The following is a 17794-nucleotide window of genomic DNA, read 5'->3' on the forward strand; positions in this document are numbered from 1 at the left end:
TGGTTTTTGCCCAATTTTCCATACCGGATTGTGTGCATGCCGCAGCCATTCTTGCCCAGAGCTCTCTAGCTTGGGGCTTGGCCCAAGTCTCTTCCTTATATCTGCAACTAATGACAGAGATCAGGCTGGGCAGTGCATAAGCACTCGAAGCCTTCAAATTCAATTATAAAAAAAAATAAATTATTGTGATTGTGCTCGAAAGGCTTTGATGTGGTAAATATGGGGGAAGCAGCTTTGAAGAGCCACGCCAAAGGCAGCAAACACACCAAGTTAGCATTATCATGTACAAATAATCAGTACAATCTTGTGTGCATTACTCAATATTAGTTGTGATTTGACACTATTGATTTCATAATAATAAAAGTGGGCGCTTGACTTTCAGATTTGTGTCATTTCTGTTCCTCTGTGAGTCTGTGTTGTGTCTGCGTGTTCTATGCATTTATACGTTTGCTATTTATCAACTGTAGTGTGTAGGACTAGGAGATGATAGAATATGCACAGTTAGTCTTTCAGACATGCTAAACCTGTCGTAGGTATACGAGTCTTGGAAAATTATATTGATGGTCATGGAGAGCATAGTGACAAACCAGAGATTTTTTAGAATCAGTTCATTTTTAATTCCCTAATTCACCCAAGATTTAAATCAATTCCTTATGTATGATACTGCTGGTATCCAGGATACTTTACTGGTCTACTTATAAGACTCACAAATGAACTTGAGGGAGAGTCTAAAAAACTCTCTGCTTTGCCACTATGATGGAGAGTAATGGAAAAGTAATGGAATTTTTTTTCTAAATGCCACTCAGCCTTGCCACTTGCCAGTACGCACCCTGACCCCTGTGAAAGGATTCTATCCCACATATATTATTGTAAATGTGATTATAAACAGGATCCTCTCAACTCTCAAGACCATCAAGAGTGCTAAACAAATCGCCCAGAGTGCCCCAGACAGTGAGCCCCCTTTGAAGTACGACCCTGATGGTAGTTGCCATGTAGCATAGCAGATGTAGCCTAGCATCAGCTGGTCTTTGTTTTCTCATCTAAAGTGTGCCAACCGAATGGACTTTAATGATGCTCCAGCCCTCCAGGCTGGACCATCTGGCCTCTGCTGTCTGCTCCCTGTCTGGGTATTTAGTGGGTAAGCCCTCCCAATCCCATCACTTGATAGGTAAGGGTGACTAACCTTGGCCTTGCTCTATTTACTAATCTAGTTTGAAGTAGCTTGTTGAAGCAAAAAAACAACCTTTAAGTTTTCAAAGTCTAATCTGGCCTTTTATCCACAGGCCGGTTCAATCTGGCCGTCGCTGACCATCGCATCCAGATGTGAGGAGGGTGGTGAAAAACTGAGTTCTTATTAAACGGATCCAATGAAGAAATGGTGGCAATAACCAACACGAGGAGAACTGTTTAGGACCAGAAAATTTAATGATCAGATAACAGCAAACAAATGTTTCTTCTGAGAGCTACACCTTAGCACCTATGACTGTCACTGTCCCTATTTAATAAAAAATAAACAGTTAGAATAGCACTAGCACAATTAGTTACAAATTATTACCTTTATGGGCATTGCTTGATCAAATTCCTGGAAAATAATATCTAGGTTTCTTATTAAAATCTACAGTGCATCAGCAAAATCACAAACTGCCAATAAGTCCCAAATCATGAAATAGGTACGTCTGCAAGCCTGCGACTGTTTTATATATGTCTATGCTTTATAGGCAGGCGCTAACATAGCTTATAATGCTCTGTCAATTGTAGTATCAGCAAATTTTATTTTTTTGCCATTTCTATTTTCTAATCATTCCTATATGCTATTCGGTTTTATGATCAAGATCAACTGAGTTTTAACTTTGGTAGTCATAAATATTCTTTATTCACAGTATTTCAAAAATTTTGTGACCTATCCAGTATCCATTATGTGATAATTAATGACGTCATTTCATTTTCATCTACTAGTTGACAGAGACTTGACTACTAGTTAGTTGACAGGCTATTACACATAGAACTTGATGTTTGCCAGATTGAACTCCTTATAGTAAATACAGTATCTAGAATGCCAATATAATTTATGAAAAATTATCAATTTAAATTTTCTGACAAGTTTTTCAGAATAATAATTTGAATTTTTTGACATTGTTATACTTAATTAAATAATATTGATAGCCCATTATTTGCCATAGTCATTGTGCTGCTTTTGCCAGCCTGCCAGGCAGCCAGGTCACCATGGAATTGAACTTGGACAAGGTAATCTTATGTTTTTTATCAATCTTTCTTTGTTATTAAAATGTGATATCTGAGGATTTTGGAAATAACCATTGGCATGCTCAATTTCTGGTCAATTTACAATGTTTGCTGTAATGTTATCTAAGTATCTGGGATGTATCAGCAAAGATTCCTCCTTAAAAAAACCTGCAAACTATAAAATATGAATGGAAACACACATGAGAAAGTGAAATCCTTGTTTTTTAAATGTCCTGTTAATGTTTTTGGTTGACAAATCATCAAGATTAATAAGAAGTTTTTGTGTGTCCTATTTATATGGAACATATTAAGACATAACATATTAAGGTTTTCTGTTTATAGTTTTATAATATTATTATTAGACAATACTTTCACAAGGATAACATTTGACTTCTTTGCTACACAGCTCCAGGAATACCTTGAAGAGCTTAATCATCTTAAGACTCATGGAACCAAGACTGTAATGTTAGATGATGTTCTGGATGCAGAAATTCATTGCATTGGAAATAAAATCAAGGCTCTTACATTGGAAAAGAAGCAGCAAGAGGCAAGTGTTATCTATTTACCTGGTATTGTGCACGTGATGAGCATTGATCCCATGCCCCATGGTGCTTCTATTAATTTCAGATTTTCAATTTTGGCACAATTTTTTTAACCCATGAATAAATTTCATTATCAATGAGATTCAAGATGTATATTGACTGGTATACGGTATATCCATTGTTTTAAATTTTACATTGCAGGATGCTGCAATATAAAGGTATTTTTAATACCATATTCAAGCTTAGATTAATAGATGGTCCATTGTTCAGTTTATGTGAGCTTATGCATGTGTCGATGCTAGAAGTTTGAGATGGTTTCTAATGTTACTTACAGTAGTGATTGAGGACCACTGTTTCAAGGTTTTTGCTTTCTGAAATATCTGATGAATCTTTTAAAAATTATTGAATAAAAGATTTGAAGTAAGGTTTCAGAAGCTTAAAACAAATTTTTTTGCATCATTCAAGTTTAATGAAAGACATTGTATACCAGTGTAAATTAGGTATTTTTTTCTTCATATTTAACAAGTTAGGTTCAGTGTAAACTCACGTGTCATCTAGAATTGCAGCATTTAAAACAACTGCTGAAAACTTCATAGATTTGCTTTGGTCTATTTTGCAACATTAACCCTTGTCAGACTGCATAATTATACAATGTTGAAGCCATACTAAGTATAGGAACAATTGTACCTATGCAGTGCTACAATAGCTGAATAGTTTGCTTGTTTGGCATTTGCAGTTGTTGGCCAGCAGTGCCAAAATGCAGGAGGCACTGAGAGAAGCAAGCAAATTGCCGCTCAGGGAGCAACTAGAGAAGCAGATTGTGGCTATACGGGATGAGGCTGATAGCATTTCCATTGAGTTGGCAGGCATGGGACTCCCCAGTGATGAAGTCAAGAAGAGACTTTGTGAATGTGAGGAGCTAATTTCCCTCATCACCTGCAAGCTTGAGGTACGTTAATATTTTTCTAATCAGGAAAGGTTTCCTGAAAACATTACATTTCTCCCTGCAAATTAAATGGAGTACCTCAACACTTACTTAACCCTACAGTGGTTATCTGCAAAAACTGATCAGATTTGCTGCCTTTTTGCTTGGTTTCATTAAGATTGATTTTCATAGTCATGCATTACATATGTAATTTATGTACCCACTGCCGAGTTAATGGGGAAAATTTAATGGTACAAGCTCTTCAGTACAAAAGCAGGATGGTGTATTGCACCAGCTGATGATTAAAAACCTTGTCTTACAGAATTTTATTTCTATGCATTAAGCCAGATTTTTTACCAGATTATCACAAAAAAAAAGACCTAAGTACCTCTAAGATGTATTTAAATACAAGTTGTTTCACACCATCTGCATTGGGATTGTCTCTAACGCTTTGCATTCAAAGTTGAAAAAGAAACTGTCACAAACACAAAAATATACTGCAGAATTGTAGTTGAAATTTGAATGGCCAGCTTTTAATGAAACTTTCTAGATTTTGAGCTAAGAAACTTAAGTTTCATGTTTGTTACTTGCCAATTATAAAACTTTCCAAGTGTTTTGGTCAGCAATGAATATTGAAGCTCCTATGCTTGGCAGCAATTATAGATTGAATAATATTACTGATAGCTGATATTGAACAAGCTGGCATCTTCCTTTGCTTGAGTTCAATTCTTGAGCATAGGGTTGAGAAATAAGTATCTATTTAATAGGGCATTATTTGGAGCTTGAAATGAGCAAAAGTTTTAAGTGGATCTTATCTCAAGTTCTATCATTTGAATAGCTCAATTTTCTATTTGTAACTCTTATTGAATTTTACCAATTAGTTCCCATTTTATTAAGTGTTTACTACACTCTATAAACTAATGGTGCTAAATAATTCTATGCAATTTGCTGCCTCTCAGACTGCCATAAAATCCAACACAGCAGACAATGTTTCTCTTGCTGGCCTGCCCATCACCAGTGTTGCAATTCAGGGTGAGTTTTTTACTGGCTAATCACAAGCCATAATATTAAATTACTTATCTCTGTTAATTTCCTATGTATTAAAATTCAATACCCACTTGTGATGAATAACTTTATCTAAGGCTTGCCATTCTTTTTTCACATCCATTCGTGTATTGTTTAATAAATTTTAAATTTTATGTGAGCAAATGTTGAAGAAATATTTTTTGACACATTGAGTTCATGGAAACATAGCAGCATTGTTGACATTGCAGAGAATCAGAAGCAGACTTTGTTATGGCAGCGTCAGTCCTACAGCACAATTTCTCTTTCATTGGTCAGATATACAACCAACTTTTGTCATGTTAACTGTAGTGTTTTATTGCTGATAACAACTTCATTTGGGTGTACAATAAGTTATTTTAATAATTAGAAATTATCTTGTCATCTATCTGTTGAGAGCAAAATTTATTTACTGATAAACTTTCCCTGTAGTAGACTCCTGCATTATCTCACTGCTAGGTCACTATTTTATTTTATGACATTGGGAAATTTCTTTGCCTTCCATCTATCCCATATATCATTTTTTGTAGCTTCATTAGTATCAAAATCTAAATTAAATGGCTTTAGCTACCTTGATACTGAGATGTGATTGTGGTGATAGGAACCTTGCATATTTATCAAGTCATTTTCCTTCTTGAACATTTAAGTAATGTGCTTTGAGGTTTTTATTTGAATGCTTTACACTCTTGTGGAGTGCCTTGCATAGGTAAATTCTTTAGCAGCCTTCCTTATTATAGGGTAAAGCTGTCAAGGTAATGGTTTCAGGCCTAACTTGTTTGACTTGAACAAGTTTTTTCTTCCTTCCCCTCCCTCTATTTCTTTTCTTTTATTCTTTTATATATTCTTGTTTGACATTTAATGCAACCACTGTGTGTGGGAAAATATTTTGTATCATTGCATTTTGTTATGAATTATTTATCTCCTTTTTAATCTGGTTTTTGATGCTGTTTATCAGGCAATAAATGGTGGCCGTGTGTGGATACCATCTTGTGGCACTTCAATCTTCACTGACAATTGCTAGCTTAGCTGACTCAAAACTTAATGATCTGCACAAATTCGAGATTGAAAATTTTTCATGTACAATACTGAAGTTTCATTACTAGTATGTTCCAATGAGATATTTTGTACATCATTGCTCAGGTATTATATGACAAAATATTTTTCCTCCAATCTCTTTTTAATCTTCAATGATCCATGCACTGAAATTATGATCCTGTTTATAGGACATTTGGGTAAAGTCTGAAATATATAGCATGTATGTGGACTTTGTGGAGCCCTATTCTAATCTTATAACATAATATAAGCATTATCTTAGCATCGAGTAAATATTCATTTGAGCCCAATTTCTCTTCACGTCAGATTGGGATCAAACTGAAAAGTTTGTCAAGCTGTACCTTGACATGCCGGGTGTTGATGCCACTCGCATATTGAATGCGTGGTGCACATTCAAGGAGCGGCACTTGAGTGTCTTGGTGCCAGACGTCAATGGCCAGAACTATCACTTCAGTCTACGGGACCTAAGCAATGACATCAACCCAAAGCAGAGCAAATTGATTTACAATAATGGTATTGTCTGCTCATACTATTATAAGATGTATAATACTATCAGTCTATTATAAGATTTATAATAGTATCCTACTATTTTAAGATTTACAATACTATCATTCTATTATAAGATTTATAATAGTATCATGCTATTTTAAGATTTACAATACTATCATTCTTTTATAACATTTATAATACTATCAATCTATTTTAAGATTGCCTGGATTTGCTTAGAGAATTGAGAATTTAATTGAGAAATTATTTCTAACTATGATGGTACCTGTTGAACTTTTAGGTAGTACTTATGATTTTTCTGTAAGACATTCTTATTAATGAAAAATACCGTACATGTGCATTTTTGGATCATTCTTAAGTGACCCATGAAATGTTTGGTAATATAGTATCTTCACTTTTAAGTGACCCATAAAATGTTGGGTAATATACGCAGTATCTTCCATTTTAAGTGACCCATAAAATTGGTAATATAGTATCTTTTGTTCTTAAGTGCCCATGAAATGGTTGGTAAAATCGTAGCTTTTTGTTTTTATGTGACCCATGAAATGTTTGGTAATATAGTAGCTTTGACCCACATGACTTGTGTCATGATGCATTCCTTGGGGGCATCTATTAATGTTGTGAACCATGCAAGCTATGGGTGATAACTGCACTAACTGCATTATCCAATAATCCAACTGATCCTTCAAAACATTCTATAACATTAATTTGTGTTGGCAAAACTTGGATCGAAGCATTGTCACAGTCATGGGATTTTTAACAGCAAAATTTACTTATGGAATAAATTAGTAACTGCTTTCTTCTTATTTTTCCCTACACTGCTCTTGAATCTTTCCATTCTTCCTAAAAAAGATAATTTATTAAACTTGGAGTTGAGATTGCCTTCCATGTCTGGATTTCTTTGAGTGCAGAGAAAATCTTGTGCAGAGCATGGATGATGGGATTGTTATTAATGTTGTGTAATGATATACATTTCATCCTTGCCATTGGTATAATAATTTTATTCAACAAATAGAAAACACATTGTGAAAATGAATAACATTGTAATTCAAGCAAGTTTAAAAACTAATTCCAGCTTCTCAGTTCACTTGTTGGACTATTCATAATAAAATTCTGATTCTTAATAAATTTTTTTATTGGTAGGTAGTAGTCCATGAGAAGTAAACTTCATGCTGTTGTAAAGCATATTAAAATAAGGAACATAATCCTAGATTGCATGTGTAAAAACAACAATGCTGAGTAGAACCATAGCCAGAGAAATCAAACTAAAATCTTTTTTTACACTAAACTTCTTTATTTGTCATGTTCATAGTATTTTGGTCCGGACTCCTTGGAATCAGATAATCCAAGAAATGTTATTTCTGTATCTACTATGATGCACTTATAATAAGCTTTATATGCATCACTCAGTATGCGGTGTTCTGCTCCTGAAGAAGAAGTGTGAGCAGAAGCGCTGGCGGGACCTGACCGCGGCCGCCGGGACTGAGAGGCGGTCTGCTGAGCTTGCCTTGTCTCTCATGCTCGACAAGTACAGGCAGATGGACGAAGCCTTCACCATTCTGAAGGTTGGTCAAGTTGGGCAATATAATTTATTTTATAAGTCATTGCAATACTTTGAAATGTTTTAGAGCAATGAATAGTAAAAATGCATTAAACTTCATTGTACCGGAAAATTTTGATCTCAAGGCCAGTAAGAATATCTCTGTTATGAATAAGATCTATATTGACGTTATTGTTGTCACTTCCAAATGCACTGAAACTTTGAGACCAATTGCATGAATCATACAATTTGCGTAGCTCTTAAACTAGCTTCAGTTCTCTGAAATTGGCCTAAAATTTGCTACATCGTCATTCAACAAGAGTTGCTTATAAGTGAATAAGTGACTCAAACTACACATACTCTGAGGAGTCACTGCCAACAATGAGGCCAAACAGTGACCCTAAATGTTTAATAACCCAGATTTCACTTCTTTACATCCGGCTTCATGGCAGGCTTTTATGTCCCGCAGCTTGAAATTCTGACCCTAAATCATACGTGCTTGATGGGACTATTCAAATGGGTTACTAACTTACTACGTTATTATTTTTACCTTGAGTTACTTCAAAATCATTTCTCTGGACTCCTCTGATACCGAGATAACCTAGTTCTCCATTTCTCCAACTCCAAATCAACATTTCGCAAAATTTATGTCTGGCGTGATGTAATGAAAAACTGGCATGATTGGCCTGATGAATTTTATATGTTATTGTCATGAAGAAATGCAAATTTCGTACTCACCCTCCGACGGCACAAATGGTTTAAAATTTCTAGGCTCCAGGAAGTTACTGCTATGCGCCTGGCACTGCCAAGATAATCATGACCAAATATCCTACTTGCCAGTATCATATCACCAACACAGCTTTCCCTTGCGTTGGGACTCGGGAGTTTCCAAGTCCATCGCAGACTTTTTGCTCAATTCATTTGTTACCAAAGTTTGAGGCACATGCCGGGACGAGAGTCGTAATTGTCACTATTTACTAAATATACTCAGAAAATACTTCAAGCGCGAGCAATCGCTGAAAACATCTTTTAGCTAACATTCAAAAGAAAAAAATAGTGAATAAATGTTCACACTGATTGTGTTGCACTTTTGAACAGACGAATCCCCCCAATGATGTCAAGGCAAAGATCAACGCTCTTGGTTTCTACGCCGTTGGTGACGGAGCGTTCATCGCTACGATGCTGGAGTGCATTGAGGTTCATCCGCCCACGGTGGCTCTGGTGAACTTGCGCTCATGCCGCTCTACGCCATTCGCTGTCTTCACAAACGCCGTAAAAGTCTTGGCAGAATACGACTGCTACATCAGCTTGGCTAATGTCGAATACATGCACTCAACGGAGCTTCAGAGCGACGACTTCCTCGTTGGTCTGCTCGATCGAAAGCCGTAAGTTCGTTATTTTTTACCTAATGAGCAAATGAGACTTTTTTTGTGATCGTATAAAAGGCAGGAATAACGACTATTTATTGGATTTAATCGATATATCAGGTAAATTTCTCTTAGTTTTGTGCAATATTTCCCAAAAGCTTGCAATATCCACCGCCAAAGTGAGCGATGACCGCGCTACTCTCCTCCCTCTTATTTTTTTCCTATTTTCAGCGGGACTCTGGCGACATTCACGGGCAGGCTGAGTGATGACAGCATCAACCGCCTGCCTCGTGTGATGCTGCAGCTGAAGCTCTACGTGTCGTGCGCACGGCAGCTTGACGTCATTGACGCCATGCCCACCCGCGTCAGCAACCTCCGTCAGTTCTCCTACTTGTACATGCAACATGAAGGTTGAATTATTCATGACATTTTGGTACACGAATCCATGAGTTGATGGTGTGCATGCATGTCTGGCGGTGGCTGAGGTGGCGGACGTGGATGAAGGGTCGAAGGAAGAGGGAGATGTGAAAAAAGAGGGAAAAAAGAGGCCGGAAAGGGGAAAAAAATCACTCGGACGCGACTATAGGGGAATGGAGATGAGCAAAGGAAAGAGAAAAGGGTCGGATTCGAGACCGTGGCTTCCAGGTCCTTAGAGGCAAGATATTGTACGAGCTCCGGGGAACTCGAGTTTCGCAGTACGCGCTCCACTCGCGAGCTCCGGCTCGCCAGAAACCCGGTGCCGTACTAATAAAATTAGCTCAAGTTCACTTAGCGCCTGAAGTACACCTTGAGCCTCCTTTGTGCACGTATCGGCCTAAGCTCACGTTGCGGCCTAAGCTCACGTTGCGGCGCAATTACAGGTAGTTGCCTAAGCACACATAGCGGCGCAAGTACCCGCAACGCACGTTGCGCACCCGCACGGCGCAAGTACACGCAACGTGAGCCTAAGCTCACGTTGCGGCCCAAGTACGCATAGTTGCCCAGGCACACGTAGCGGCCCAAGTACACGTAAAGCACGATTTTTGTCTGTGACTGGTAGGCTTAGCTTGAAAAGGTGAACGTAACTAGTTGCTAACTCGTAACTATTTCCGATAATACGGCACCAGAACAATGGCACGAATCGGAGTGTCCTCATGACGAACTGAAGCTTATGTGACTGCAAGCAAATCATATTGACAGTTTGCTCCACAACTTTGTATTTATTTTCAAGACATCGAGCACAATTTTTTGTCGGTCACATATTTTGACTGTATCATGAACCTGATTTACACAACAACAGCCTTAGTTTCATATGAATTTTGCTGTGCAGAATTTAAGCGATTTCGAGTTGGTAGTATGTTAATTCTCTTCTAAGTATTTGAAGGCATCCACGTCGTTTTAATTGTTAATATTTGTAGATCTGCGCATCGCCCTCAACGTAGACCTGGATGGCGTGAAGCCTCTCCGTGCCCGAGTGCTGGACCATCCCCTGACACTCGCCTTCTTCGGTGTCGCAGACCAGCACCTCGACTGGCTCCTCTCAGCCATAAATAAGCTTAGGCGCTGCAGGCAAGTGGGCAGCTCTTTGGTAAAATAACGCATTTATCCATCTTGGGGTACTATTGTGCATTAATAACAATGCTATTTAGCTTTTAACGTTGTTAAAAGTAAAGCATTATTCCCCACACACGCTGAAAATTACGAGCTAAATTTTTATGATTGAAAAGCTTGCCACGTCGTTTATTTTAAGATTTTTTCCGTTTGGAATAATATAGGTTTGTGATGTTCTAGGATTTAAAACGTACAGGCAATTGAGGTCGGTATCTGGATAGCCTCAGTTTTTCAACTGCCTTTTGCTCGTGTTGAACTAAAACAATATCGGAACTAGCTTACTGAATTTTGCAGTCTATGCCGGAAAATAAGAACCAAGCCTTGTTCGAAATTCATCATCCACGTTGCCTAATCTAAATTGCATAATAACTGACATGGCATGATAGAGAATGCAAAGAGCAGCTTATCAACAACAAGTAATCTGTGATAGTTGAGTGAGCGGAAGGTTTGAAGGTTCTGCCTGTCTGCTGTTATTAAAGTTTTTATTTAGTAATGCTTAAGTTGCTAAACACTTCTTTGGGAGCTGTGACTCGTTGTTGTGACTCTCTAACCTTAAAAATGTTTGGTTCGAATGCTCGATGTATAGTTGAAAATTAAATAATATACGTTTAAAAATTACTTTTTAAAGACAACACTTCCAAAGAATCCAGTATCTCCAATCTTACAGATGTACAATGAATAATTTTTTAATATATATAATTTTTTTAATATATAATTTTTTTTTCAAAATTATTTATTCTGTTAATTGATTCATGCATTGCCTCTGATTTCACACAAGTGTGCAAAATTTCAGATCAATTAGACACGTAAAAGAGTGTCAAATACCAGTTATAAGATTTGTAGCTGACAAAATTGTTTTTTTCAATTTTTTAATAAAAAAAAAATTTTTACTTTTTAAAATCATTTATTTTGACATTTGATTCATGCATTGTATCCAACTTTAAACATGCATGCAAAATTTCAGATTGATAGGATAAGTAGAAGTGTGTTAAATTTCGATTACAAGATTTGTAGCAGACAGACAGACAGACAAACAAACAAGAAGTGAAGTTAAAGAGAAGTGTTGTAAAAAACTGTGAATTTTTCAAACAGGGTTGAAAAATTTTCAACCAGGGTTCTGCGTCAAAAAAGGATTGGCGCAGAGAGGCGCGGGTTCGATCCCAGCTCTGTGCGTCAGGTTCTGATCATAATGGGCGAGGTGGCCGGGCGGTTAAGCGAAGTAAAATTGAAGCAGTGAGTTGCGCGTTCGAGACCGCAACAAGCTGTGAATTATTCTGAAATGTTGAGAATCGGTGAAAGGCCTACGACCAAATAAACGCTGAAACCGCTATTATTTGACTTTTTAGTATTTTTTGTTGAATTCGCTCTCAGCTATTGGCACTTGTGTTTTTCCAATAAATATTAGAATGACTTGCTACTTGCAGTTCCCTGCACGGTAGCATGGATGTCAGCACCGAGAGAAGGCTGCACCTGATGGCCTGTCGCCTCACGCCGTCCGCACATTACCGTCTGTGCCTCGCGCTTCCTGCAGACATCGTGGAGGTCGCCATCGAGGATAACTCCCTCAATCCCCTCTGCTTTGCCACTGTTTATACGACCTACAAGACCCGCGGCTGCAAGTTGTATTACAACCTCATCGCTGATCCTGCGAACGTTGATGTGCCCATTGCCATGGACTGGTTTGCTTAGTATCAACGCAAACGCTGAGAGAAACAGGATTACGAGAAAAAGATTTTTCACCTCGGATGTTCCAATAAACCGACCGATGGTTGTCAAGATGAGTTGTCTTGTTTTCGGTTGTCAATGTTCAGTTTTGTTAGCTTGGAATTTGAATATTACAATATTACATGCTATATAAGTGCAACGCTAGTCTTGCAATGCCATATATCTGCGCATTATGGTCTTCTAAGAATTTTTTGTTACGCAACTAAACGTTACCTTACTATGCTACTATCTCATCACCATCACCTGACGCTCGTGTGTCAAGTGATACTTCAACAATGTGATCTCACGAGTGCCTCAACTGCTGCCATTGTTGAGGTAGCCATTATTTTTGGAGTGCCTTGATTTCGGCCAGCAAGTGATTTATGCAGAAGATTTTTTTCGTTTACATTCTTGTCAGAATTCAGAAGATTGTCTTTGAAACTATGAATTACGTTCGATTTTTGTTAAATATAATTTTGCAAGAGGACAGGCAAAGCGTAACTCAAGCGTTGTTGAGTTGTGTAGGAGGGCAGGCAGGATCTGAAGAGTTGAGTTGTGTAGGAGGGCAGGCANTGTATAAGAGACAGGTGTAGGAGGGCAGGCAGGATCTGAAGAGTTGAGTTGTGTAGGAGGGCAGGCAGGATCTGAAGAGTTGAGTTGTGTAGGAGGGCAGGCAGGATCTTAAGAGTTGAGTTGTGTAGGAGGGCAGGCAGTTCTCCGTCTCTTGCCTGTCCCTTATTCGAATTTTACCAGCATCACACCTATCTTATGCCTGCCACATCTGAGCCTTTTACCCGTCTTATCGAAAACGAATCAGTTTTCATTGCATAAGTTTGAGGCGTTCTGAACAGATGAAATTTTTATTGAGAAATTTAAATTTTTTAATTTCTCAGTTGATATATTTTTATTTTCCGGACGCATTAGTAAAACTCGTTTTCTACTTGCATCTCCCTCTTGGACTTGCATCTCCTCTTGGTGACGTATGCTGACTTGGATTAGTAATCTGGTCTGAGAGGTTCATAGAAAACTGGGAATTGCTTTAAAATACTGATTTAAGCTCCAATGTCAAATCTGCATAGCGGATTGCCGAGTTGATGTTTCAAGTTCAAAATTTTTAAAGAATCGTTTATTCGCTAGTCAATTTTTTTCTTGTGTATTGTACGGGTAGTGATATTTTGAGAGATAAGACTGATTTCTTTATTGAAAATATGTATTATGTTTCGGTATAGAAGGCTTTGAGAGATTTATGTGTTGGAATGGAATATATTAAACATGCATGCATTACGATTGGTCCTTATTAAGCACAATAACCCCACAGTCTCAGGAAAGTTTACAGCACGTCCTCGCGTTCCTGACTTCATGTGGATTCACGTTTGTGGAATTCTCGTCGATTTAAATAGAATACAGATTAGGTTTACAGACGCTATTTAGATTATAAGCTCCTCTGTTGCGGCTCGATTCAACGCCCAAGCGAGTGTTCCAAAATTATTTTTAGGTAAAACTTGAGAGAACACAAATTATGAACGTTTCTTGGAAATTCATGTTGGGTTTTCTAGATGAATTTGAAGAGGAGTTGATTTCTCAACAACTCTAGTTGATTTCTCAACATCAACCAGATTTAATATACGTTAACATTCATTTCATAGGAGCAATGGAATGGTAGAACATTCTTTGGCCACTCCAATTTTGAAGAGAAATGCAAAGAACAAATTTGCTCTGCCAACTGTTAATGAAAAGAATACGAATTTTGCGCGTTAAATTCTTAAGGAATGCAAGAACGAGTTTACGGGGCATGTTGTAAAGGGATGCTGACAGCCGGCTCTCCTAAAGCCATAAGATGAATAATTTATATTCAATGACATTGCCGTTCCTTGAACCGTTTCCTCAACCATGTATCGCCAAAGAAATAATTGAAATTGAGCGTCGTTTCAAGTCATGGTTGAACTAGTATAGTTTAACCATGATTTCAAGTGACTAATCTGGACGATTAGTACAATTTTACATATCATGAGCATTTAGCAATTAAATTTATGCGATATTCTCTAACAATAATTGATGATGATTCAAACATTGAACGAGTTTCATTCATAAATAAAATTCTTTCTATTTTTAAAACTACAGCGATGATTTCTGAATTAAAATTACTCGCAACTGCGGACGTGACGTGTAGGACGGCCCAAATATGCCGGTCCGCGCTGTCGTGGGATGCATGCCAGAGCCTAGAGGGGAGAAAGTCAGTTGCGTTCATTGCGAAAGCACGTGTACGATTTGCGCTCTCTAGCATTCAAAATCTCTTTTGGTATTTTGCATTCGAAGGTTCAATTTCTAAAGTAATATCTCACTATTTGTAAATTAAATAGTTTTACCAACACGACTGGCTTTCTCCCTCTGAGGTTTGCCAGTCCTTTTTTTTCAGTTCTTTGGTTCAATTGGTTGTAAATTATTTGGCATGGCAGACACTCCCATGTGCTTGCATTGTGGGGTGGATGATACCGTGGAGCATTTTCTCCTGGCATGCCTGCGGTACCGCCTGGAGCGTCAGTTACTGATCACTACTACTCGAGCCATGGGTATTCACCATCTAACTGTACGAATACTTCTTGGAGGAGGCAACTACTGCAGGAAGATTCAACATGCAATTATAAGAGCAACAATCACCTATTTAACGCAAACAAATCGTCTGACTTCCCTGTAGTGCTTGAGCACCACCCTGGATTTACCTGTGATCAAATCTGGAAGACCAGCCAATAGATCCTTCAAGGATCATTGACACTCGACGCTGAAACTTTCTGCTGAGTCCAGGTGTAACGAGTGGTTATCTTCCGACTACTTCTTCACCTTCAAGCCGTACACAACAACAACGATCTTGCGCTCTCTAACATTCAAAATCTCTTTTCGTATTGTTATTTGCATTCGAAGGTTTAATTTCCAAAGTAATATCTCACTATTTGTAAATTAAACAGTTTTACCAACACGACTGGCTTGCTCCCTCGTCCCTCCGAGGTTTGCCAGTCATTTTTTTCAGTTCTTTGGTTCAATTGGTTGTAAATTCGATTTTTCAGTGAAGAGAGGCCGGCGCTGATTGTTGATTCTTTCGGTTGCTTTGGTATGGAAGACTCCAGCTGCCTTGCTGGTTCAGGGTGTGCCGGTGTGGCCCTCCTTCGGCCTCTGGAGCAATGGAGACTGGTAAGGAGGCTGTGTTGTTGGGTGTGGTGTGGATGATGCTACTTGGGAGCGCAGCCCTACACCACAAATTTAGCTCGTAAACAAGCCCTGGCGGCTGGCGCCAACACCTACCCTATAATGCAATAACTAAACTCAGCTCACACCCAACTGACCCAAGACCAAGAAGCTGTAGGTAACTGAGTCATCTCCCCACACCAACTTTAAGCAACACCTACCTCACTCCACAGCCTGCTGAATCAAATAGTCAATTGTCAACAGGTCCTACTCCACAGAACTTTACCCATACCATCACTTCTTACACACGCCGCAAGCCTTACTGGCCGCAGACCACGCCGGATCACCGTAAAACTGCTCTGCTAGTTGCAGGACTGGCGTAATCCCTATAACGCCATGCCCCGGCTCTCCCCCTTCGCAGCCATAAGGCTTTCTTCACTTTCTGATCAGTTTTGCGCCAGGCGCGATGGAGGGAGGGTACGCATGAATTGCTCTCCGAACAGCTAGTCAACGCTCGTTATTCATGCATCTGACGCTGTTGGAAATTGTTGCTGCACGATACCTAATTCCTGATGATGCATGAAGGGAGGGCAAACATTTGAACCTACTCCACAGAATTTTATCCCATAGGGCCCATACTATTAATACTTCTTACACACGCCGTAAGCCTTACTGGTCGCAGGCCACTCCGGATCATCATAAACCTGCTCTGCTATTTGCAGGACTAGCGTAATCCCGCTGCACTCCACGGGCAGAAGTGCAAACCGCCGTCCCTATAACGCCATGCCCCGGCTCTCCCCCTTCGCAGCCATAAGGCTTTCTTCAATTGCTGATCAGTTGTGCGCCAGGTTAGGTTAGGTCCCTCCATTGCGCCAGGCGCATTACTGATCGGGCAACGAGAAAAGCCTTCTGCTCCACACTCAGGAGTCAGGATGATGTATGTTTTTGGTGAATTTTCCTGCGCATTTTCACTTTTTTTAAGCTATTGCTGTGCACAGTTGGCGCAATGTAATGAAAATTGATTATCTTCGCGCACGTGTTCGCGCAATCCCGGCCATCTTTATTTAGAAGAAATTTTCTCCAAAGTCATATGGCAACACTGAACACCGTCTGTCCCGGACATGTCTTACATTTTATTATTGTCAGTTCAACTCGCGTAGTCAATATACTTGCGTATATTGTCGACTAAAATAGTAGAACTATTTTAGCTTTCTAAAGTACGGCGCACGGCGCATTTTTTTACCAACATAGTACGGCGCACCGCGCAGGTCATTAAAATGACAAAATAAATTCCCGCGCACCTGGCACATCTTCCTGACCATGCCGGGGCGCGGGCAGTTCTGCTGGCAAGTGAGGCACTGCAGGAAGAGTGGCTGCTGGCCAATAGAGTTGTCTCTGGAGTCTGGACAGGATCAGACCCCAAGGAAAAAGCCCTCAGAAGACTGTGTCACAACCATTGTGCAAACAAAGAAAGTGGCTGGTACAGAAGCAACTAGAAGTTTGTTGCCCCTGGGAGGATCAGCATCTTTGCAGTTGAACCGTGTGCTTCTTAAACAAGGTGGACGCTCTAGGGAGCGAGGCAAGGGCAAGTCTGCAAGTGGTAGAGAACTATCTCAATGAGTTATAGACTGAAGTCTCAGCATTTGACCCATCCTCCTAGAAGGGAGCTGGGCTTGGAGATTGTGCAGCTTAACTGTCATGGCCTGCGTGGGAAACTAACGGAAATAAAGCTATATCTATATAGAGAAAAGCCAGATGTTGTGTGCCTCTGTGAGACTTGGTTGGTAGTCCATGAGCCCTCTTTCGTTGGTTATTCTGGAATGTGGTCACATCGGGAAAATGCATTTAGAGGTGGCATGGCAATTTTAGTTAGGAGAGATCTTCAACAACAACAGTTTGATATCCCGGTATTTCCAAGAGGTTCCAATCTTGAATTTCAGTCTTTAAAGATCAACACAGCACTAGAATGGATTGCTATTGGCAATTTCTATAATCCAGGTAATAATGTAGCCCATGATGAAATTAATTTTTTCTCTATCTCAACTTGGTGACAGCTTTGTGGCTGTTGGAGACTTCAATGCCC

At 39.1% G+C, this 17794-nt stretch overlaps 1 protein-coding gene across 3 annotated transcripts; it reads left to right on the forward strand.

The window, feature by feature from the left end:
* The first annotated feature begins 957 nt into the window (after positions 1 to 957).
* On the forward strand, positions 958 to 13818 carry LOC108670412. Of its 3 annotated transcripts, XM_018157883.2 has the most exons (13): positions 958 to 1138; positions 1284 to 1670; positions 2181 to 2244; positions 2648 to 2788; positions 3520 to 3732; positions 4668 to 4740; positions 6130 to 6336; positions 7741 to 7895; positions 8969 to 9255; positions 9469 to 9614; positions 10635 to 10785; positions 12252 to 13086; positions 13119 to 13818. In XM_018157883.2, exons 3-12 carry the CDS (start codon positions 2224 to 2226, stop codon positions 12514 to 12516), a joined length of 1659 nt encoding a protein of 552 aa, XP_018013372.1. In that variant the 5' UTR covers positions 958 to 1138; positions 1284 to 1670; positions 2181 to 2223; the 3' UTR covers positions 12517 to 13086; positions 13119 to 13818. The 3 variants fall into 3 exon arrangements, with proteins under 3 accessions (XP_018013372.1, XP_018013373.1, XP_018013375.1); XM_018157884.2 differs by lacking the exons at positions 958 to 1138; positions 1284 to 1670 and having other exon boundaries at positions 2107 to 2244; positions 12252 to 13050; XM_018157886.2 differs by lacking the exons at positions 958 to 1138; positions 1284 to 1670; positions 6130 to 6336 and having other exon boundaries at positions 2107 to 2244.
* Positions 13819 to 17794: the final 3976 nt, after the last annotated feature.

This window comes from Hyalella azteca, unplaced genomic scaffold (assembly GCF_000764305.2).
Source record: "Hyalella azteca isolate HAZT.00-mixed unplaced genomic scaffold, Hazt_2.0.2 contig5464, whole genome shotgun sequence".
In the NCBI taxonomy this organism is placed as follows: domain Eukaryota; kingdom Metazoa; phylum Arthropoda; class Malacostraca; order Amphipoda; family Hyalellidae; genus Hyalella; species Hyalella azteca.

What these genes read in the sequence shown, in the direction of transcription:
- LOC108670412 (XM_018157883.2), top strand. Translation starts at nt 2,224, where the DNA reads ATGGAATTGAACTTGGACAAG. An exon ending in TGGAAAAGAAGCAGCAAGAG is followed by an intron (nt 2,789 to 3,519) that starts GCAAGTGTTATC and finishes TGGCATTTGCAG; the next exon opens with TTGTTGGCCAGCAGTGCCAA. An exon ending in TCATCACCTGCAAGCTTGAG is followed by an intron (nt 3,733 to 4,667) that starts GTACGTTAATAT and finishes GCTGCCTCTCAG; the next exon opens with ACTGCCATAAAATCCAACAC.